Genomic DNA, 23,434 nt, shown 5'->3' with positions numbered 1-23,434 from the left:
TCTGCTGCGTCCCAGTAAGACTGTAATCTATTACTTTGATCATACCGTGCTCTGGATGACACCTGGATTCCTGTGAGGAGTCCCGAGGCAATGCTGTAATTCAGTTCTCCACTAACACCAACTAAATGATGACTCTTAATTAAAGCAGAGCAGACTTCGAAATAAGACAACAGCAGCTTTTATTTTGGGGCATTAGCCATAAGAATGTCTTAATTTCCCCCCTAAATTAAAGTTTTTACCAGGAGATATTTATGTTTGCACACTAGAAGGCTTCATAAGCGTAACTATCTCCTGCTAATTACTGTTTATATGAAGTCATGAATCATTGTTGGGGACTGTGTAAGAAGTTCTCAGATATGAACAATTCTGGTCTAGACCAACACAAGCAAATTTCCTTAGTAATTCAAGGGAAGGGCTGGAAAACAGGCAGAAGCACAGAATTACACTCGGCTCCTCCACAGCTGACCGTGGGGCAGTCCCAAGGGAAGGAAGAGACCTCTGTCTCTCTACAAAACAAACATCCTGTGGTCTTACAAACCGTGTTGGCATTTTTTCCACGAGGTTTCTAGAGCAAGGGAGCACAGAACACGTCTAGTAATCTCTTTGGAGGTACAACACAGGCGATCTAAAGCTTCTCCTTTCCCTACATTCCCCCTACTCTCCTTCTCCCCTGTAAGAAATTATGATAAATGGCAAAATAGCTATGCAGATTTAATACAAATGTTCCCAACTCTGAGCACATATGATGGAGCAGCTGCCTCTCTGTCCCAGTATTTCCTTAGTGGCCCTTCACGGATTCCCTATGCCTGATGGAATATGGATTTTAAACAAATAAAAAACCAAAATCTGTAAACCAAATCATTCCAAAAAGAAGAAAGGTTTCATGTTTTATTTCAGACTCACCCCTGTAGTGAGATCATGCTCAGCCTCTCCTGTCACCCACTCCATAGCACAGGCCATATAACCTCCTGCAACAAAGGCTGTCACTTCTGCTCTTGGCTGATACTTGGAAAGTCCATATTCTTACAGCCAGCATGAAGACAAATGATCACTTTTTAAATATTGCGTATTTCTACACAGAGATGAAGAAGTGCAAAAATAGATCCAGCCTCTCTCAACCAGACCCCCCCTGGGTCTGTGCTGGGCCAGTCTCCCCAGCTGTGCTACCCTATTTCCACCTCCAGTGAGGCACTTTCGTCCTGCAGGCAGGCTGTGCTCCCTTCTTGCATGGCCACCAGGAATCTCCAGCACTCTAAATACAGAAAACCAAGTCTGCTGAATGCAAGCACGAGAGAACAAGGCCACCCATGGCTCCTGCTGCATCACCCATGCAGAAACAGGCCCCCACAGTCAACTGCAGTGTTTTATTTTGTCTAACACTAAGCACCTCTGATGATGTGGCTTCACCCACTCCTCCAAGAGATGATTCTATCATCTTGGGGGTTTTGTTGTTGTTTTTTGTTTGTCTGGCTGTTTGGTTGTGGTTGGGTTTTTTTGAAAGTTTACTCTTCCATTAGCCTGCAGGTTCCACTCCAGTTCATTCACTAAGTTTATTCCACTTATAACACCTTAGTGACATGGTAAATATAATCTTTCTCCAGCCAGCTAATCACAGTTGTAAATGTATGGAGTAGAATAGTGGGTATGGCAGAAATTTAGATTTTATTGCCAAATCTGCTACTAAGCTGCTGCCTGACTTTAGATTATAACCTCTGGAAGAGGAAGGGGAGAGAGTAACTAGATCCAAGTGAACTTCAGTGACACTTGTGTATTTCTGAAAACTTCACCTTCATAATTTTTGGTTTTGCTTCCTTAGTAAGGAAGCAGAAGTAGTGGAGTTTGCCCATTTCTGAGCTCTGGGGAGGGAAAGCACCAAGCAAGAATCATCGAGACCTACTGTTTTATTTCCTTGGTTTACTAAGCAGCCCCAGACTGCTCAGGGAAGGACTAACATGTCTGTGGATGATCAGTTTTAGGTCTGAAGACAGTTACAGCTTTTCCTATGAAATGACAAGCCTTTCCTCACCACAACCCATGGGAAAAGGTAGCAAGCACTATCAGCCAGATTTTTTAATAAGGATGGGACAGGCGAGAACTGCTGGAACAAGCACATAACTAGCAAGCCTCACAAAGCCAGAAATATATTTAAAAGCAAGAATTCTACTGAGTGATGGCAGATGAGAGGCCAAGAGGTGAGGAGTAGAAAATAGCCAAGGAAGAGAGGAAACAAACAGAAGGCTCTTCCCTGGGAGGCAGCAACACCGTCTTAATGCAATTGCTCTTCCTAACAGATTGACCAAAGACCTGCTCATCCCAGCAACACTGGGGCAGGATGAGTCGCTGGCATTGCAGTTTTGGGTCTGGCTCAATATATGCCCAAATGCATAAAAAGAAACTCTCCAGGAACAGGGCAATGGCTACAGGCTGCTGCTCCTCCCGAGGTTTGACTACTCTAGCTATAACAAGACACGAAAAAAAAAAAAAGGGGGGGGGGGGGAAACGGGACGGGACAATCTGACATGACAGCTGGCAGGACAGAAATCATTTAAGTTAGAAAACAAAGGACTTTACTAGTGTTCCCAAAACAGTTTTTAAACTTTACAGAAAACACTGACAGGTTTTATACAAGGCTTCTGCCTTTCAGTGGTAGAGCAAGCCCAAAAAGGCAGCAAGACTATTTCAGCCCCTATTTGGGACATGGACACGTTCTGTTTTCCAGATCAGATTGGCAGCAGTACTTGCTGTGCCTCTTCCCTTCTACTCTTTACCCTTTCTTGGTGTGAAGTGGGTGAGGAATTATTCCGTTTGGCAAAGGCAGAAAGGAGAAAGCAGATGACAGAAATTCAGATCTCTCACATTTTAAAATATTATTTACTAGTGGGAATAGAAACGAGGGCAAAAAATGGCCAGCTCAAACATCAATATGAAATCTCAGTAATCGTTAAAACCAGTTTAAACCTATTTTTGATATGGTTAAGAAAAGGTCTCAACTTCTTCAGCGAGCAGGCAAGCCTGCCTGTACACAGAAAAACACACAGCAATAGGATGTAGCACCTGCCATCCCTCCACACCACGACAGAGACAACTCTACAAACAATCCTCGTTCCTGCAAACTAATAGAGCATTAAAAGCCTTTCAGAAGAGGACCACCATGAAAAAAAAATTTCTGATTACTCAGTCAAAAGACATGTACACATGTGCCTGACTCTAAATCAGCCTTATATCAAACCCAACCTCAGTACAGCATTTTCAAGAAGTGTGTTATAAAATACAACAAACAGATCTGATTTTGTTACAGTCCCATGCTATTCATAAAACAAAAACTGTTGTGTTTTGTTAACACATGAAAACCAAAATAAGAAATTGAATTAGGTAAAATTTAATCTATCCTCCTGGCTGCAACTGATTTTCCATGCAACTAATGGACCTTTCATCCTTTAAGCAGTTACGTTTAAGGTTTCACAGTCTACTACAGTGAAGAAACTTTCCGCTTTCCCCTCACATCCTCAACAGCTTCTCATACAACTAAGATAACAAGACCAGAGTTAAATCCTCTACCAGTATCACCATCATCTCCTTAATCCTTTCAGAAGCTTCAGCGAGGCTGTGGGACGTGCATGGGAATGGACTAGCTATCACACGCTGCTCATCGGGATCCAGGAGCAATAGTCCGTAGTTTCTGACCCTTGACACAAACCTGCCCCCTTATCATGACCTGCCAAGCTTAAGTGGTTTCTATCAAAATTAACAAATCCATATGTAAAAACTTGTTATCTTCTTAAGGGTAATGGAAGCAAATGGTTTTCACTTGTGCCCTTGGAGTACATCGGTTTGGGACAAGTCACCACTACTCTTTTGAAGAGTCCTCAAGCAGCACTTTCAACCTCACAATAACTTTAATAAGAAAGCTGCCTAGGAATACCACGTGGGGACCTTCAGCTTTAGAAAGTAAAAACAGAAAATCCTACTTTTTTAAAATTTCCCCCACCTCCAGATGAGCTTCTCACCCTGCTCTCCAAGAGATCCACAGTCGATTATGGTGGGTCCTGTGCTGCCTATGTTCTAACCGACTGTCACAGCCTTAAGGTTGCTGTTACCTCATTTGTTCACCTTTAACATGCAGCTTGGATGGTGGCTTCGGTTTTGCCCCATGCTGAGCTGAGAAATGAGACTGAGCTACTTTGATAGAAGACCATTTAAAAGTTGTTTCAATGCTCATTTCCCATCCCATCATAAAAAATAAAGATGCAGCCACAGTCTCAGGGAAGCAGAAGATAGAAATAATACAATATTTATTGTGTCAATGATCATGTTCTTAATTCGATACTGCCTATATGGCACAAGTCAAACTACACTCTAATCCTATTATGCAACTGCATTGCAAATTCGGGATGGGGGTGGGGGGAGTGGTTGTAACACACACAAAAGAGAAAAGTTGCAAAAACAGTCAGGGTAACACCCTTGTAACATCATCCTTTAGCATTCATTTCTGCAGGGAAGAGAGGCCCCAGATGCTCTGCCTGTTCTCCCAGGGCTGTGTTGAAAGATCCAACGGCACAGAAAGGAGGCCCAGCACGGCTCGGAGCTCCTCCTCAACAGGCAGCCCGGCCGTGCCCGAGCAATACCAGAGGCAGGGGACACAGATACTGCTTTTATAGACATAAAAGATCACGGAAGAATTCAGTCGCATAGGAAAGATCAAAATTATTCACATGCATCCGCCCACCACTAGGTTTCTGAAAGTTTGAATAAACAAAAAAAGTCCTCTGGAAACTGTTCTTTGATTTTAGACAACAGAAAATTCTTCAGAGCCACTAAATTCATCTGATAAATACAGACTCTTGATCCAAAATTTCTTCAAATGGGTTTGCCACGAGAAGCCATTTGTAGATTCTGAGATTCCTAACCTATGAATTTTCAAGGACCATTTCTCCACTGAATATTCGAGAGTTGAGCAACAGCGACTTGCGATAGGCCCCGGGAAATCAGCTGCTGCCTTTCGTGCCTCTGATTTGATGAGTTAGCACGGTCCTCCTGGCACGCAGATTATTTTTACTGAAGCAACATCCCGCAACACAAAAGAAGTTGAAGAAGCCCGGACCACCCCAGTGGGATGGACACAGCCCCACTAGTGTGGCCAAGGGGCTGGGGCTGCACGGGGGGACCCGTGATGCTGCTCCGCAGGCGGGGTGCGAAGCCACGCCGGGGTGAAGAACTTGCTCGAAGTCACACCAAGCAAGACTTCAGCCCAAAGTCCCCCAAACCCGGCACGGTGCCTCTGTCTGGCTTTCCATCTGAGCTAGTCGGGTCCATACGTTTAACGTTTCAGTGTCTACAAATAAGCACGGGTGTGACTCAAAAAAATCACCTTTTAAAAGCAAATACGCAAGAAAACTCAGTTAAATGAACGCCTGGGGAAAGCAAACTTACAAGGAGATAACCAGAATGAACTAAGAGATTACGTATTAACGCACGCTGAAAATATTTTACGGATGGACTCATCTAAATTTTCTTCCTGAGCCTTAAGTTGGCTTTACCGTCCTCCTCTCACGCCCAAAATAAGGGAGATCCTTCCCCGGGCAAAAAAAATAAAGCCGAGGCCTGAAGATACCGCTTTGTTTATGGGCTCGGCAATAAGATCACTTGACATTTTACAACCATTTATGGTAGAGCCGCGCTCCCTTTGTATACTGCAGTTAATGAAAGTCACCTGGGGTCTGGATGCCGCGTACACCACTCGGTTCCCTCGCCCCCCCCCCCCCCGCATGCGAAAAGCCCAGCCTAAACCTGGCCAGGACCAAACGCCTCCCCAAGCCTGGCCCCAACTTGCGAGAAAAGGATAAAATTCGTGTCTAGGATGGCGGCGGGGTCAGGCCGTGCCCTCCCCCCCCCCGCGGGCTGGGGCTGCTGCGCTCCCGGGGGGGGGGGGGGAGGCACGGTCCGACCCCGGCCCCCCGTGGGTACTCACCTTCCAGGTAGCAGCTGGAGGACGAGGAGAGCCCTTTCTTCGATTTGCAACCCACCAATTTCAAGCAAATCTCCAACATTTTCATTTGTTAGAGTTTGGCTTCGGCTGTCTGGTTTCCCTTCCCCCCCCCCCCACCTTCAGCTTCTTCTCGCCCTGTCGGATTATCCGGTAAAAGTCTAAAAAAGTCTACAAAAAATCCGGCCGGAGTCTAAAAAAAAAATCCAGGAAAACTCTAAAACAAAATATCCAGGGAAAGTCTAAGAAATCCAGCGCTCTGAAAACCATTACAAGGCCGAGCCCGAGAGGCGGAAAATCCTGGGGCCCCGCATCTCCTCTCCCGGGGAGTGAACTCCAGCCATCTTCCCTCCTTCCCAACTCTTTTGGCGGGAGAGGGGCGGCGCGGGGGGCGGGGGGGGGGGATAAAAAAAGAGAAGAAACCCGAGGAAAGCCGGCCAAGTTGGGCAGAGTCACTTCTGCCCGCAGTTTGCGGCAGCTGCCCGCATGCCGGCGGGTGCAGGCAGGGCTGCTGGGGCTGCGCTGCCAACAAAGGGCCCCCTTCAGCCGCTGCCTGCCTCCATGACATCAGGCAGCGAGCAACGCCCTCGCTCCTTAACCCTCCTCCTGCCTGCACCCTGCCTGCCTCCTCTCCCAGCGCCAGAGAGGCGAGGGGGAAAGCCAACAAGTTTCCCCTGCCTGGCAGAGCCCTCCTTGGCTTGGGAAGGGGGGGAGGAAAGGCAGGATTGAGGAATGATTCTGCTGCCGTGGTGGTTGGTACGCCGCGACTGTTAAACCAAGGGAATTGTAGGCAATAGTCAAAAGTCTTAGCAGCGTCTCATTTCACAGCGTATTAAGGGAACTGTTTAAATACTGCGCCTCGTAACAGGGAGAGGCAAACGGAGAGCTATGCCCATTCGTAAACCAGCGCAAAAACTGCAGGGGAGCGGGAGGTCCTTCCCAAAAGATGCTGTAGTAGCATCTCTGTGATAATTACAGGCAAATGGATTCAAATCTCAGTTGATGCAATTACGCTCGCAGGATACGACTCCTCTTGCACGGCGGGCCAGAAGTTTTCACTCGCCCACCACCTACTCTTCCTCTACAAACTGTGCCCTTCCCTTGCAGGTTTCTCAAGGCTACACATTAATTACTGCTCTCCACTTTTGCTTTTATAGATTAATTTCTGGCATTAGTGTGTGTCTCCCTTTTAAAACAAGCATCACTCTTGTTATATATATATTCTATATGTATATATATATTTTTATATATATTTATTTAAAGGAAATAGCAAATTGGGTGTGTATACAATTGCTCCCCCCCCCCCTTCAAAAATCCCCTCACATTTGCTGAACCTCGGGTGCTTTTGTTGCTTGGAACAAGAGGTGCTCAAGGGTGCAGAGTTCATCAGGGGTGCAAAACAAGGAGGCTGGGGAAAACAGCCTTGGAAGCCAATCCTACCACAAACTCTACTGCAACATGCGGAGTGCTTGGTATGTCACACACAGGATCAACAAAGCAGCAAATCTTCATTTTTGTCCCTGAAAACTTCCTTCCACATCTGACAGTTTATTTTGGCAAGGTTACTGACTAGCTAGTGCTCTTTTGCCCTCCAACGTTTTCAAACATTTAATACTTCAGGGGAAACTCTGCATGCTTCCAGCATCCAAGGACCATGCCTCCGAAACAGCAAACATTGCTCAGACTCTTTAAACATTATTTTACAGCATTACTCTGCCTCAGTCTTCTGATCCATGGAGTGTACATGTGAAAGGCAGCTTGGAAAGAAATCCTTGGTCTCTCAACCCATACTGAGCTGCAATAACAGCATTTGCATTTTTTTAAATACCACAAGTCACATAATTTCTAGCAGAGACATAATCACGGTAAGGACAGCGTGATGTTCAAAGTGCTTTCACACTTTTTCTCAGAAAAGATGAACATGGATATCCCCACTTAATACACCAGGAAACAGTGAGAGAACTTAAACATTTCCTCCATTTAGACAGTCCAGCAAAGAAATGAAGCTACAGACCGAGTCCCCCACCTCTGGCAGCCTGCACGTGCATTAGAAAGACAACGATGCAGTTCTCCCCACACTCTCCCTTCCTCTCTCCACTTCTGGAAGAGGATTTCTACTTTATGGAAGCACGAGAGTTTCAAGAGAAACCAACACCTCTCTACTTGTTCCCTGCCCACCTAACTTCAGATGAGAATGCAACAGAGAACTTGTGCAGAACTGCACTGGGGAGCAGGGAGGGGGAAAGAGGAGTTAAAAGCAGATTTGGAGGAGAAAGGTTATATAAATCACAGGAGGAGCTCCATCATCACGTGTTTAGGCCCGGTGTCATGTTTAGGGAACTGAGATGAAGTAACATTGTAAGAGCAGACCAGGCATCTTGCACGCAACTTCTTTTCCATGTGAGGAGCATCCCTATCACGCTTCTCCTTCAGCTGCAGCTGTAGGAATGTGGAATCCCCATAGCATTCCCCTGCTGATACAAATGCTGCCCCCCATGAACTCCACCCAGCCACTACAATTAAGGTTAATACAATGAGCGCCGGCAGAATTAATGCGGATTACATTCCTGATGAACTCCTGGGGTTCTTACTCCAGAAGAAGAATGCCTCATCTCAAATTAAATTAACCCGCTTGCAGAAGAACCTCACTGTAGGAGAAACGCATCCACTTGGGGAGTTAAACACAATGAGCTATCCTGGGATAACTTCCTCTGTAGATAAACAAATTAATTCCCTTTATGTTTCCACACAGACAAGCTTGTGTGGTCCCTCTGGTACAAACGTCATCCTTCAACATTTCCTCTTTTGTGTCATGGCAAACTAGGCTGTAAATACTTTGAGCAAATACCCTCTGCCCTTCCTACATGCCATGAAATTAACTGATGATACAGAAATAAAAGCCATATTGGCAGTGTGACACAAACTCTGCTACTCTTATGGCTGACATCTATTAATCCCTTTGTTTGCCATATACACAACTTAAAACAAGTCATGAAAAGTGTACAGCCTTTTGGACTACAGAGTGACTGATGCAACCTTCAACTGGGGCTCTCTGTTGCGGAACGGCAAATCAATTTTGGTTGGGAGCAGACTCAGAAGGTCTCCAGTTCAACCTCCTGCTCAGAGGGTGGCTATCTGTCTAGATCAGGTTGTTCCAGGCTTTTTGCAGCTCAACTTTAACCAAGTCTGCTGGGCAGCATGAAACACTTTTTCTCCTCTTAAATCTATCCAGCTTTGCCTTGCTGCAAGTTATAAGCGTTGCTTCTCCTCCTTGTGCTGTGCACCTCTGAGAAGAGTCTCTCTGGTCACCAGTTGGGTGGTTATGAGAGCACTGGGACCCCTTTAGCCCTCTCTTCCCCAACCAGGCAAAGGCTGCTCCCTCCGCCCCGGGCGGCACCGCCTGCTCCAGCCCCTGCCAGACTCCCTCCAGTGTGTCAGCATCTGCTGCAGGGGAAGGAGGGAGCTGGACGCCGTACTCCAGATGTGGCTTCACAAGCGCCAAAAAGAGGGAAGTAATCACTTCCTTCGACCTGCTGGCTCTGCTGATGTTAATGCAATCCAGTATCCATTAGCCTTTATTGTTCATGCTCATACAAGAGCGTAAACCTATTTAGTCAACTGCCTTCACATTTGAGCTTCTTCTAGCAGACAGCTATTTGTTTTTTACTTTCTTAAAGCTACCCAAAATTTGAGGACAGATTTTTCCAAAAGAGAACGATCACACACATGCATGACAGCAGCAGCAAAAGGACTGGACTCCATGAACAGAAAGGGAGTTTTGGCATGATCCCACGACGTTAGCAGCTGGAGTGAATTTTGTTCGATACCATTAAAAACAGCTTGAGTGCTCGTCACCCATTTAAAAGCAGAGCTTAATTTTATTTTAAAATCCTCTTCTGAAACATGGAAAGATAACAGAGTTTGAAGCCCCAAACAGAGGGCTTTTTTTGATAGGCACGTTCAGCTGTTTCGGGATGGAAAAAGTCACTTGAAACAGAAGCAGCACAAACTAGTGGTTAAAGCAAAGGAGTAAACGAGTGCACCGGAAAAGAGCAGATTCTTGCCTACAGTTACAAGTTACCCTGTGCCTTACCTTGCTCTTCTGTAAATGCAGCTGAGAATTTCCCCACAGGTGTTAAAGACTAACTCAATGCCAGCTGTAAAGCACTTTGCTGTCTCTGGATGTATGGAGCAATGAAATGTAGAATCACGTAATTTGTAAGGTTCATTTTTCTTAGTGAGGAGGTTACACATGATTTTGGGGATTCACAGGTCACTGTCTTTATGCTGAAAAATAGGTCCATGCCACAGAGCACTACCATACTACATAGCTCTCTTCTGATGACATCTTTCACATCGTGAAATAACACATTCTAACACCATTACCTGATTAAAAATATATGTGTATATGAAAATGATCAAAGAAGCCTATGTTGAAATCCATGAATGACCACAGCATGTGCTATAGACACAGCTGTAACAAAGCTGGGCTTTGATCCGACAGCAAATGCAGTATTGCCTGTTTTCCTGGGGGCTCGTCCAGCTTTATCTGACAGATTCCAGTTTTCCTTCAGGTTTTCAGATCCTCCACCATTAAACACCTCCATCCACTCGTAGATAAAATCTGCCAAACTTTTGGGAAGATACTGGTGTGTATTAGATTGAGAGGACTAGCAGATTGAAAATCCTGGCTACTAAACTCTACCTTCTTGGCACGGGCAGCACAAAACGCTGTCTGGTGGAGTCTTGTAAAACTGTTTGCAATGAATACAACTTCAGTGGGTCGTGCACGTTAAGCCACGAGAGCTTTACTATGGTATGCCAAAGAAAGCACCGCAGAATGTGAGTCCCAGCTGGGCAGGGTTAGAGCTGAGCGCACATCCCACACCCAGCCCATTAAAAGCCACCTCAGATTTAAACAACTGCCTCGAGTCAATCTCCTCTTAGTCTCAATAATTGTTCATTGACACCTTTTAACTACTCCAAAGGTGAAACTCCAAAAGTGAAAACAACTCTTCCAGGATATTCCAACGTTCTCTGCTTACTTGGCAATGACAGCACTAGACAAAAAGGCGATTACATTTGTGATTTATTTGTAATACCTGCCACGTAATAGGGAGAAGGTGAGAAAAGTCCTTGTTGGTGTTTGCAAATAGAATGACTACATTAGTCGATTAAAACCTTCCATGTTTGTTCATGCACTTAAGAAGAAAGCCCAAGCAACCAAAATACTGAAGGATCTCTGACTACTACCTATTTTGGTGATTGCTAGGAATCAATAATACCACTGGCATTAATAAAGTATACTCAGACAGGACTCAGGTGGTTTCACTGCTCTGCCCAGATACCTTGCTTAGGGGAACCTTTGGGCCTTCAGTGATGCGTGTAATGCCACCCCCAGTTTCTCCAGCACTGCCCTACCTCAGAAGCACTCAGCTGTTGTCTGGTTTTTTCCCAGCTTTTTATGTAGACATCTCTGTGTTTCCTTTTCATGTACAAAACATTTTTATAAAGACCAATATTCTACCTTTCCATTGAAGCTCTTCTCAAAATTCAGCTGACATTTTTACAATAGCTAGTTAAAATAGCAAGTTAAAAACAAAAGCCTCTTGCTACTATTCTGACCACTCTACAATAGACATTATTGTAAATAAAAAAAAAAAACAAACCACAACCACCCGCACATGAATTTGAACAAAGGCTAGTTAACACCTGAGGGCAAAGAGTGTTTTCCTTCCTTCAAAAACCATCTAGCACAGAGCGAATGGCTCTGCAAGAGCACAGAGAGATATCTGCACATACAATGAAATATTAACACTTCAGGAACTTGGACTGAGCAAGTCCCACTCTCACAGGAAGAAACTTTAAAAAAAAAAAGCCAGGTTACAAAAAGTCCACTGGACACATCAACAGAAAAAATTTTGCAATACAGCATGTGCATTTGTTGTTTTCTCTCCTTGATTTAACAGATGTTTGTTATTTGCAATTTTCATGAGTGAAGGACTCAGTTGAGAAGTGGTGGGATTTCAGAGAGGGTATGTTCAACTATTTGAAATGCCTTTCAAGCAACAGGGCAGAATCCTTTTTAAGGTAGTAACAAGGCAGAGGGTACTATTAAATTCCTGCAATAGTGGTCGGACTTCACCATACTCATGTAAAAAAGCAAGATGGGTTGTGAGCTCCACAGGGAATTGCCTGGGGTATTAGCATTTGAAGCCTGCAAGGTTAAATCCAAGTCCAAAGGGACTCTTCACAAATCACTGAAAAAGTTTTGGCCCTCTTCCATTAAAAGCTTTGCATCTGCAGGCAAAGAAGAAGAAAGAGGTATCTTGCACTATTCAGGTCTGAAAAAAATAGCAGCTTACCTTAAAGACACAAAAATCGCACAGACTCCTACTTACTGTAATTATTTCACTTCCATTGTCTGGGCAGTTTATTAATGTTGCGAAAGAGGGAGTGGGGACTGAGAGTTTCTATGCTATAGGTAGAGTCACATCAGTTTAGGGATCCTACTGAACTTCAGTATTTTCTGCCAGACCAGAGAAGAGAGGGCTTACAGACAGCCAGGACACAATCAGAAAAGATACATACTTGGAAAGTATCAGAAAATAAATTTTAGAGAGGCGTCTTTGCCAATACTGACTCAGATCTTGAGTGGGAACATTTCTGTATTTCTTTTAAATGAAAAGGCAAGGAAATGCAGATAAATAAGTAAAGTTAAAACAAGAGGTTAAAACGGGGAGCTCACAGTTGATGACTTCACGGGCTATCTTGTGTAATTCTGAGCACATCCGCAGGAAGAGCCAGGCGGACCAGTAAAATGTGTTTTAGTCCTGACAGTACCTAAGTGGTTAATTTCTTCCATTCAAGAGCTGAAAAATCTGCCAAAGCAGAAGACCAGGCCTAAGAGATCAAATTACACATGAGGAGGGGGTGGAAGGGGAGAAGAAGAAAAGAAAACAAGTATTACTGAACCACTGCAGCATTAGACCCAGCAGGGATTAGGAGGAACATGGAGGATGCGAGGTTTATCCAGCACTATCTGCGCCGCAGCTGAAGTGCCTGTAAACACACAGGCTTGGTTGTTACCCACCTCTCGTCATTCCCATTTTGGAACACGGACCTGTACTGAGCACCTTAACTCTGGCCAATATGAAAAACCTTTTGTGCATCAGCTATTGAATTAATATTACTGCAACAGTTGAAACTTCTTTCTTCCACTTGCTCTCTCCACCCAAGCCACGCAGCTGTGCTGCATTTTCTCTCCCAAGCAGAGAGTTTAACTTGGGGCACAGCTCTATGAACATGTCCAGCACGCTCGCTGCTGCCACAGGTACAGGAATCGCCAAAGTACTTGAAAAGCAAAGGAAAAAAAAAAATCAGGCATAGCAGACACAAATAATAATCTATCAATAAACAAATAACCCATCAAACCTAGTAGTAGTTCAACCCCTTTGCCTTGAGGATGAATATGCAAAGGAGGTCTCATGGCAATATTAACATTTTCTCAGCTATTTCGGGGCAAGTGAGGGCTCCCTACCCAGCCATACATTGCTCCTCTAGTCCACGCTCACCTAAGCTGTTTCAGCATCGAATCCAGTAAGGATTACGATCATTTTCTGAATTGCAGAAAATATCAAGTAACACACAGAGCAGACAAGGATAAATTCAATTGCAAAGATCATTTTTCTCTAAGGATCTAATCCTAAACAGAGTTCTGCTTTTGAGCAGTGTCAATATCGATGGACAGAAACCTTTACAGGATCACAGCATACACATTTCCTGACACTGTAATAAGTGTATTTTTTTTTTAATTAAAAAAAAAACCAAAAACACACCAAACCCCCCCAAAAAAACCAAAACAGTGCCTTCCAATCAGGAGTTCAAACCTTTGCTAATTCATCCACAGGGAAGTACATATTATTTTGACAAAGTAGAAGGTCTTAACAATATAAATTAAAAAAGCATCTATATAAAAGATGCTATATAAAAACATCTGCAATCACTTGATTTAAATTACAGTATTTATCCACCCTCAGTATCTACTCTCAGACTCCCTCAGATATGCAGGTGAAGTGCATGGTGCTCCATAGCACTAATTGCTTATTATTCCCACTGTAAGAAATTAAATATACACTCCCAGAAAGAAAAAGCTTCCAGTTAATTAGAACTGCCTGCAGCAATGGTTCCCTCCAAACAGTTCAGCATTTTATTTTGTTGTCAGGACACAATATAAGAAGTTTTAAGAGTCCTGCTGGGACTATGACGTAAAGGCAGGACCAGTATTTTCTCTTGTAGAGACTGGGGCCAACAGACAGAAACTTCAGACAGAAATAAGTTATTTCACTGTGAAGAAAGACACATGTAAAAATGTATGTATACACTGTCCTGGTCCAACTGCAGCAAGGATGCAGAAAGGGATATCCATTTTACTCAAGCACTGCTGAACGTAGACAGATGCAGTTCCAGGTGCTAGACCTAGTGCTAAACTTTCACAAGCGTTTAAAACACTGGTTTTTTTCAATCCCTAAACATAAAAACACATTGAAAGAAGCATTTTAATTTGAACTTTTTTGGAAAAGCTAGGGAATATTCCCTCTAGGTTGCACCACTAAGACAAAGCAAAAGTCTGATGCTGAATTCATTAAGGGCAAAAGTTCTTAAAGTCTTTCCGGATTAGTTTCCCTGGTATGCTTAGAGTATAATGCTTGCCATATCAGGATTTAGATTTAGAAAATGGCATGAGACTGTGGAACACCTTCACGTTTTCTGCCTTTCCGGGTAAAAGAGGCAAGACAAAGAAGGAAGGTATAAAAAAAGAAATCAGTACTACTGATCTCCAGTAACCCCAAACTCTGCCTCTGCATGTATTTTGAGAAATCCAAAGTTCCTTTCTATTCATTCCCTCTTTACCCTACCTGCCCATCATTAATCAGAGCCATTCACAGAGCAGATATATTACATGTGGTCTGAGGTTTACAGCTGTTGGCATGAATAAAGATTGTAGATTCTGTCTGCCCGCATACCAGACAGAAAATAAAGAAAGTGCGTAAGTATAAATGAATAGCAACAGTCAGCACCCTATAAGCTATCCGACCCTGCTCCACACAGGCCCTATCGCTGCCACATCCTTCATTTCAGGCTTAGCTGAGTCACTTCACCGTTCACAGGGAGAGAAGTAGATTTTGAAGACCTGCACAAATGATTAAAAAACCCCAACTTTTTTATTTACCTGCCACTGCTCTGAAAATTTGCACAATGGAGCACGAGGGCAGGAACCAGAAAAATGCTATGGGCAAGCACCGAGATTAGTTGGGAAGAGATCATGCTGACACGGAGCGAGGGTCCTCAGCCAGTTAACCCCTTCGAAATCCAGAGTGCCTCAGTCTCACCTTTCCCATCTTCACCCTTTTGTTGCCACCAGTGCTCTCACAACCGTGTGGTGACCCAGTTCAAGAATGTGAAGACTCTTCTCACTACATGTTCATACAAATAACAGTGCTGGCATCACGAAGGGGCCAGGAGAGCTGTTTCTTAATTCAAAATACTGAGAAAATAATCTGTACTAGCAAGTACTGAGTTGTATGGACAGCTTAATCTTACCAATCTTTCCCACTGAAAGATCTACAAACAAATCCAAAAGAAATAAATATGAATGTAGAAGTGGACCAGATATAGATGCAGTTCATTAATCATTCAGAGACCATCAAATGGACCACAGAGTCAATCAGTGCTGGAAAACCTGCTTCCACCTGAAATGGAAGTACTTCAGCCAGCCTCAAGTAACTGGCTGTGCTCCAGTCTGGATCTAGGGAAGGCAATGCCTCAAATTCCTAGAGAGCTTACAGATACCCAGATATGCAACAGTGCTGCAGTAGAGGCAACACTCTCTGAAAGCACAGCTTTGTCAGAAACCCTTTCTTGGGTAGGAAGTTCCTCTGTAGCTCGTCTGTAAGCCTCTCCTGATTCTGGGGGTGTTCCATGAAGTTCCAAGTAGAAGATAGCACCACCCTCTTGTAATTAAATTCACAGCTTTTCCTATTGCTGATCGAACTCCAATCCATATTGAAGTCTCATGTCAGTGATATATGGATCAGTTAAACTCCATGTTATTTCTACAGATTGCAAGCCTCTGGTACAATCTTTTACTGTATTTTCTTGTTCTTACTTTTTCTGTGAAGGAAAAGTCATGCAACACTCCCAGTAAAAATAAACAATACCCAACACTTTCTGAAGTTGCATCTCTCTCCCCACGTTGCAAGAGGAATAGAAAATACCACATATTGCCCAGGTAGGATACAATGAACACTCCTTCATTTGACTTTACTAGATGGTATCTGATATAAAAATTTGGGTTTATCTGGATAACACCTGAAACATAGTGCAAAAAGCCCAGACTTAACTCCACTAGTCCAGGGTATATTCAAGACTCCCTGTGCAAGTTCCTCTGCCCAGCCAAGTTAGATAACGTTATATCAAGTTATTACATGAATAAAGACTAAAGCCTATAAAGTAAGTGAACAAACAAAAAGCAGCCTAGAACATGTACCACAAAAGGAAAAGGAAGGCTCTGGCTTGAACCAACAAGAGGTGGGAAAATCCAGAGCGACAGCCAAACTGCTTTTGTTAGGCCATGCGTCCAGATTTCCTCCCTTCTCTTGGTTCAGCTCAGTCTTTGCAAGTCTCGCGACTGGAACATGGCCAGAGGATTTTCACAGGGTGAAAGAGCTGCTGTGTTCCCCCAACCCCTCCCTCCAACATGCACTGCAGTTAGGGTGCCAGGAGAACCTATTTTAAAATTAATCTCAAAGCAGAGGAAGGTTTGGAGAAAGAAACACGACTAGAAATCTCCAGCAGCTCTGGAGTCAAGGGGGGGATGAAGCCAGTGCATCGCTTCATATTGCATGGGTAACAGAAGATACTGAAGAGGTAATGCAAAAGGATTTTAAGCCATGTAACATACCATTTATAAGATCAAGAAAAAGCACAGAGGAAAAACCCCACAGACTATGTCACCTCCCATTTTTTAATTGTACCTGAAGTGTTCTATAAAGGATGTCACAACATCATTGGGAGGATTAGCAGGTTATTGTTTTGGAAAGAGCTGATAACAGCTTGGTTCACTTTTGCTTACATTGTCAAATCCTCACACGGGGTCTGGATTTTAAGATGAAAATATTTTTAGGAAAACAAAAATATATTAAGGGAAAATTAACCATTCAGTTTAATCATATGCTCTAGGAATAGTCATGCCACAGTTTTATTTACAACTCTTCTTTAGATTTCGCCTGTAATTGTAGCTAAACCATTTACGTGACATGTGGCTCCATTTTTTCCAAATGTAAAAGATTTTCATGCCACCTGGCTTCTGGACAAGCCAACTACAAATGAGGTCCCAGCCTCGAGATCCACTGCTAGAAGGTACTATACGAATGTGAAATGTTCAGTAACACACCCAATACACTAATTTCCAGTCTATAAAACACATTTCTCATGTACCTTGAGGGCACTCACATTCTTTCCATCAAGTGAAGCTGCCTTGTGGCAGTATGGCTATGGCAGAGGGCAGGATATAAAGACTCCTGATGTTGAATTCAATGCAGGCTTTTCACAGGGTGTGTTCAATATCAACAACACATCCTACACAATCTGCGGAAAGCCTGCACATGCAGAAATTATAACAGACATGAAAAGGAGCTAGATCCAAGGATAACAGACTTTTTTTTTTTCCCCCTCGCACAGAAACACTTCGTTTGTATCCAAGAGAAAGAGGAGGTTTTCCTGTGTCGAAGCACCAAGAAGCCTATCCCATAGGGGAAAACCAGGGGAAGGCACATATCTCAGATGACAAGCTGTTCCACATAAATGTGCTGGGACTCCCTGAGGTCTCTAACACAGACGGAGGAGTAACAGAAATGTAGAGAGCTCTACAGCCCAACGATCAGAGGGCTCCAAACCACTTCAGTCTTGAAAGCTGTGAGAAGTCAACAAAGTTGCAGTACCTTAATTGGACAATACAAAGGCTTCCACAAATGCCTGTTAACACTCACTGCCCTTTTCTGAATCCGGTCTCTTCAAGCTTCTTATAATATCATAAGAAAAAGCAAACATGAACAGCAACGAGGAACAGCCTATTCTGAAACCACTTCCAGGAACACGGATTGTTTAAACAAAATACATTAAGTGAAACCATCTGTATTAAGGGTCAAACGCCATCTGAGGCTGAATGTACAAAAATAGCCATTTTACAAAAATTGGGCAATTAGCCCTTTGTTGTTTTTGTTTTTAATACGAATAATCAGTGGCATGGAGGTGTGACCAAGGGGGTAAGCTTGAACAAGGAATTTAACTCTGCAGCTCCAGAGCTTACGGTGCCAAGAAAACATTCCTATTAATCTTGGTGCTACCCTCTCCAGTGTGCTCAGAGGAAGGTTTTCTCAGTCCCATTCACTGAGCATCCTACTACTGAGCAACGTGCGGTCCAGCGCAGGGGGTTAGGCAATTGTCCCTGGCTCGCTCCCCGTGGGAGGGGTCCTCCCCAGCACTGCGTCAGTCCCTGGAGCCAGACAGTCAGTTGATCTGAATCACAAGGGATGCTGCTTTCACAAGACTTGCTGGCAAAAGATAGGTGACAGAAGAGGTTCAGGGAAGGAAAAAAGGCAATTTAAAGTTACAGAGTGATCGAAGATGTGTGTTAACCCATTTCGGCAGGGGAAGCTAGTGCTGGAATTTAGTAGGATTCAAAGATGGTTGGCCATGGCTAAGGATAATAAATACTAAGCTAAAATATTCAACATTTATATGAAGTCTGCAAACAGGCACCCCGTAAGAGACTGACACATTTTACTGTTTCAAATATATGTTGATCCTTTCCCACCCCAAAGGATTCATACAAGTCTCATCCAACTTAACTGAAATCTAACTTTAATCAGAGCAGCATGGAAACCACAGTGCCTCAAAGCAAAGTGAACGGCAGCAGATCTTGGACACTAAGCTCCTCAAGTATTTATTTAGACAATGTAAATTCTGAGCTGATATCACTATACAAAGGGGGAAAGTGCTACGGAGGGGAACCTGCCCTCAGAGATCCTGCTCACTGCAACAGAGGGAGATCACCTGCTGTGGATTTGATAATGTCCAATTAACTGCAGAAATATTTCTGTATGTATCACTAGTGAAGTTAGACTGCAATCAAATATTGCAGCTGCAAAGGCAAAAAATCATTAATCATTTTTTCTGGAAACCAAGCCGAGAGTGACGATGGAAGGAAAAACTATGATTCATTTCTTTTCAGCAAAACTGCCAGCAAGAAGGCCGAAAGAATACCAATTTTTAATATTTTTTTTAATTAACATTTACATGCTAACATGTAAATGCCTGGCAGCTTTTTAACCAGACAAGTAGTTAATGGATCCAACATAAATGCAAATGTCAGCTATCAAAAGTCAAATTGCACAGATATGATGTAATGAAATAGCTTTGCTTTATGGGAATGAGGTCACAGGTTTGAAGTATGGCCTTAGGTGTAAAAAAAAAAAATCCTTCACAGACATTGCAAAACTGTAATGCAATTACTTGCCTAAGTCTAAAATTTTATAGATATTTAAATTCAACTCTACAGATATGAGTCATCAATTTGCATAAGCATTGCTGGGGACCATATCACTCTTCAATCAAAATGAACTAATGAAGCTTTCATGGTCTAAATGTAATAGCTACAGCAAGAGAGTTAAAGCTAAACTATAACACTGAAGTGCATGTACACTGCAGTCACAAAACATTTTTATAGTCCTGATAATAAAGTGCCAGATACTATACATAGAAGAATACATAGGTCAGCATACAACCCAATGGAAGCAAACTCAAGGAACAGGTATATTCAGAGCGAATTAGCAAATACCGGGGAACTGAAGGCCCAGCGAGGAATTCCATTACATTCGTTCAAACAATCTGCAGTTTGAAATGAGCTAATCATAGACAGATAGTGGCAAACCTTGGTAGTTCAAAGATTTTTTTATTCAGCTTTGCAGAGCAGGATGAGGCCAGGCTGGCGGGACAGACAGGAACATTCATTCAAAACGCTTCAGCACCCTGTTAAGTAACGCAGGTACCAAGCCACCCCAGCAGGACTCTGGAGGGAGCCCACAGGCTGAACTGCCCCGCTCAAAAGACCTGAACAAGCGGGAAAAGCCAGGTTTTCTCATCTTGCTTCATTCTTGGCTCTCCAGAAACTGGTTCTTTTATTTTTGAAAAAGTCACTCTGGAGGACAACCTTACCTGTAAGGGACTGCTAGCTTTAATGCATCTTACTCTGTCATGCTCAGATAAAATCAACAAAGTTCAGCACCTGAAGTTGCATTACAAGTGCTCTGTGTCCCAGCAGGGGAAAAGCCTACCCGGAGGGGAAATTTGTCAGGGTTTTCTGCTATGTTCTACTGCCTCTGCTGGGAGGAACAGCCTCAGTCTGTTGGCCTTGTAAATGAGGAAAACAGGCTCTCAGTTCTGAAGCAAAAATAATAGGGATTCAATAGGGAACATATGAAGCACAAGACATTATCTTTGACTTCACTGTTATGCCACTGTATGGATACTTTTTCCCTCCAGAAAGATATCATAAAGATAATTCATCTGTGGTTTTGAGGCACCCAAATACTACAGTGGTTAGCATCACAGAAAGTTTTCAAATAAACAACCAATGCACCAACAGTACCATAACAGACCTTGGCTATTTCACCGGCGATAGGAACCAAAAGCATTTTAAGAAGAGCACACCTAATCCCTGAAACAACCTCCTGTGAATCAACATTTGGTTTCAAGGAAGGAGATACCCCATATCCATTTTGTCTAGCTGTGGGTGGACGTGAAGAGAAAGAGCAGTGTCCATTAACAGCAAACCTCCCCATGGTGGTGGCACCAGCAAGTGCTTCTAACACCCCCGGCAACCCAGCTAGGATTTGGGCATGTGTTTACAAACCACACGATGGTTCCTTAACAGGACCTTGTCTTCCCAGGGCAGATGAAATGGCCCAAGAGCAATCCCAACACAGCTACATTGCAGTAATAGCATAGCTTGTGATGCTGTAGAAATCATCCCAAATCTGAAGGCGGTTGAAAACGTTGAGGAAAAGGATGAGCAGGGGCCAAACCAAGAGGCTGCCCCCCGCCTTCCTTCCTGTCCCTCCTAACAAGTTATTCACTAACATACCAAAACACACATATCAATGAAGAATTCATGGAGATTCCCTGAATACCAAAATACTGAGTATAATGGCAAGCAGAACTAGCTTAACACCCTCTTCCAGTTCCACACCCTGCCCCGGGTGGATCACTCTTATAAAGCTCCACTTGTATTTACAGCAGCAAAGTCCTTACTGAACCCCTTCAACACCAATGCCTTGGATGAATGCAGACCATCTCTAAACAGAGCAGCGGCCACAAATGCTGTATCTTTAAATCCATCCCCATTTCGTTTTCCAAGTTTCTGTTTGAGCCGTTACAGCTCCCTCAGGACTCCACTGACTCACTGCATTTTCTGGATGACGCAAGCACACTCTTCTGCACAGCTTCAAAACAGGCTCCAAACATTTCCAGTCAGAAACTGGCCACCAAAGAACCATATAAATCAGGTGTCCTTCCTGAGTAGGCATCACCCCCGCAAAGTGGGGACCAAACTTCAGTTCCTATCCTTATTGGAAATGTATTAATCACTGGCACTTCTGCTCCTCAAGAATACTTCTAGGAAAGCTTAAGTTTCCACTCTGAAATCCTATGGAAAATAGTGTGCTCCTGACTGAACACCTACGAGAGCTGGCCCACCACTTCCTCTCACCCATCCAGCTCAGCTCCTTCTCCCCATCAGTTTGAGGCTCCAGTTCTGTCATTGAGTGTTCATGCAAACCTCTGCTCTCAAGCTGCACCCTTTCAAAGCACCCCACAAACTGAAAATCCCTCCCAAGTTCTCTACACTGGTTTCCCATTTCTAAATTCTACCTGCCAGGAAGGGCAGGCAGGTAAAGAAGGAGAAAATCTGTTCCGGGAGGGAACATTTAGGGAACACTCAAACAGGCCAAGCACTTGTGCCAGTGGGTGGATTCTGCGAAGAGACCTGAAGACACCACGGGGACAGATGTGTGCAAAACCACTGGATCAGGGAAAGCATCTTCCATGACTCAGGACTGAACTCTCTCTCTCTTCCATTTGAATCCCTTCACTCAGCTCTTCATGCTCTCCCAATCACTGCAAGTCAGCAAACAGACCTTTTATGTACATTTTTTCCTACAGGAATGGTAACAAAAGCAAAATAAACACTGGGCTTCTGACTTATGTTTGCTGCTTGATAGCAAAGGCAGCTGAAAAATTTTGGTTTCTGCTTGCAGCTTTCAGCTTTTATCCACTCTGAAAGATTTCACTGTGATAAGAGAACTGGAAGTGACATCAAAATGTAAAACTGAATAATGAAGTGGAGAAAATATTCAGAGAGAAAGATGCAAATGTCTTGTTTTATCATCTACACTAACATCGGTAACACACGTCTTAGGAAAAAGGCATCCTTGCTAGAGAGCCTGCTTATTCCCCTCAAGACAAGTTAAGTAAGATAAATGTCTAAGACAAACCTGTTCACATTTCACTCTCTACAGCCTGCAACACACAGGCAAAACCTCTTGCTAGCAGAAGGTTCCTGACTACTGGCTTGCAGGCTCAACACAGGCAGTCACAGTGAAGGCAGCATCATCAGACCTGCACCTAGGCAGGCAAGGGATGTACAGGCAGCACCTAACATTCATTTTCTCATATTGCAGAGTAAGACAACCAGTGCTGTCACAGACATTGCAGTATCTGTGACCAAGAATATGGAGCCATCAGGAAAAGAGCAGGCAGAAGGACTAGAGCACGTACATGCTAAGAAATGCAGGATGGCTTCACATAGTTAGTTAACCCAGAGTTCGGCAACCAGTGCCCTGGCTCCATTCCTACTGCAAAATGATGACTTAGAGGATATTTGCAAAATTAGCTTTAATCCTTATTTTCAGTCATTCAAAAAAAAGCACACACAGCTTAGCATTCTGTGTATAGACATTGGGAGTTTTATATTGAACCATATGTAGAAAAGGTATCTAGAGTATAACTATACTCAAACAACTGTATTTAGATTTAGATTTTTTTAACTGGTATTTGCAATATCCTGGAACGACAGAGAATTGAGGATCCTGCCAATTCATGACAAAAAGAGCTGATTTTCTAAACAGACAAATATACTCAGTTTTAAACTGTGAACCGAAAACTGTATACATGGCACGCTTTTTCTCACAATCAAATTACTGGATATTTATCACATTTCTACAGCTAACTAAATTTCTTTTTCTAAATTGTTGTGTCTCCTAGTTCACTCTTAAAGCACAGAGAAAAGAAGTGAGCCACAAACATAGAACTCTGATGCAGGATTAATGTATT

The 23,434-nt window shown here is 43.4% G+C and overlaps 1 protein-coding gene across 3 annotated transcripts in view; it reads right to left on the bottom strand.

Annotated features, from left to right (window-relative positions):
• The window catches only part of ABL1 (ABL proto-oncogene 1, non-receptor tyrosine kinase), an 89,465-nt gene that overhangs the window by 34,424 nt on the left and 31,607 nt on the right, over positions 1-23,434 (bottom strand). Inside the window, exon 1 of one of the 3 annotated variants that reach the window (XM_069770675.1) lies at positions 5,969-6,576. The exons of 1 other annotated variant lie outside the window; for it this stretch is intronic. Coding sequence is in view for 1 of the 2 variants with exons in the window: in XM_069770673.1 (XP_069626774.1) it covers positions 5,969-6,053 (85 nt within the window). In the remaining variant the exon portion in view is untranslated. Of the gene's footprint in view, positions 1-5,968; positions 6,577-23,434 lie in introns of those variants that run through there. One more of the 3 variants, XM_069770673.1, reaches the window with a different exon arrangement.

Source organism: Haliaeetus albicilla, chromosome 26 (assembly GCF_947461875.1).
Source record: "Haliaeetus albicilla chromosome 26, bHalAlb1.1, whole genome shotgun sequence".
Lineage (NCBI taxonomy): Eukaryota > Metazoa > Chordata > Aves > Accipitriformes > Accipitridae > Haliaeetus > Haliaeetus albicilla.
The sequence above is the reverse complement of the archived record's forward strand: the minus strand, read 5'-3'. Positions and strand labels throughout refer to the sequence as shown.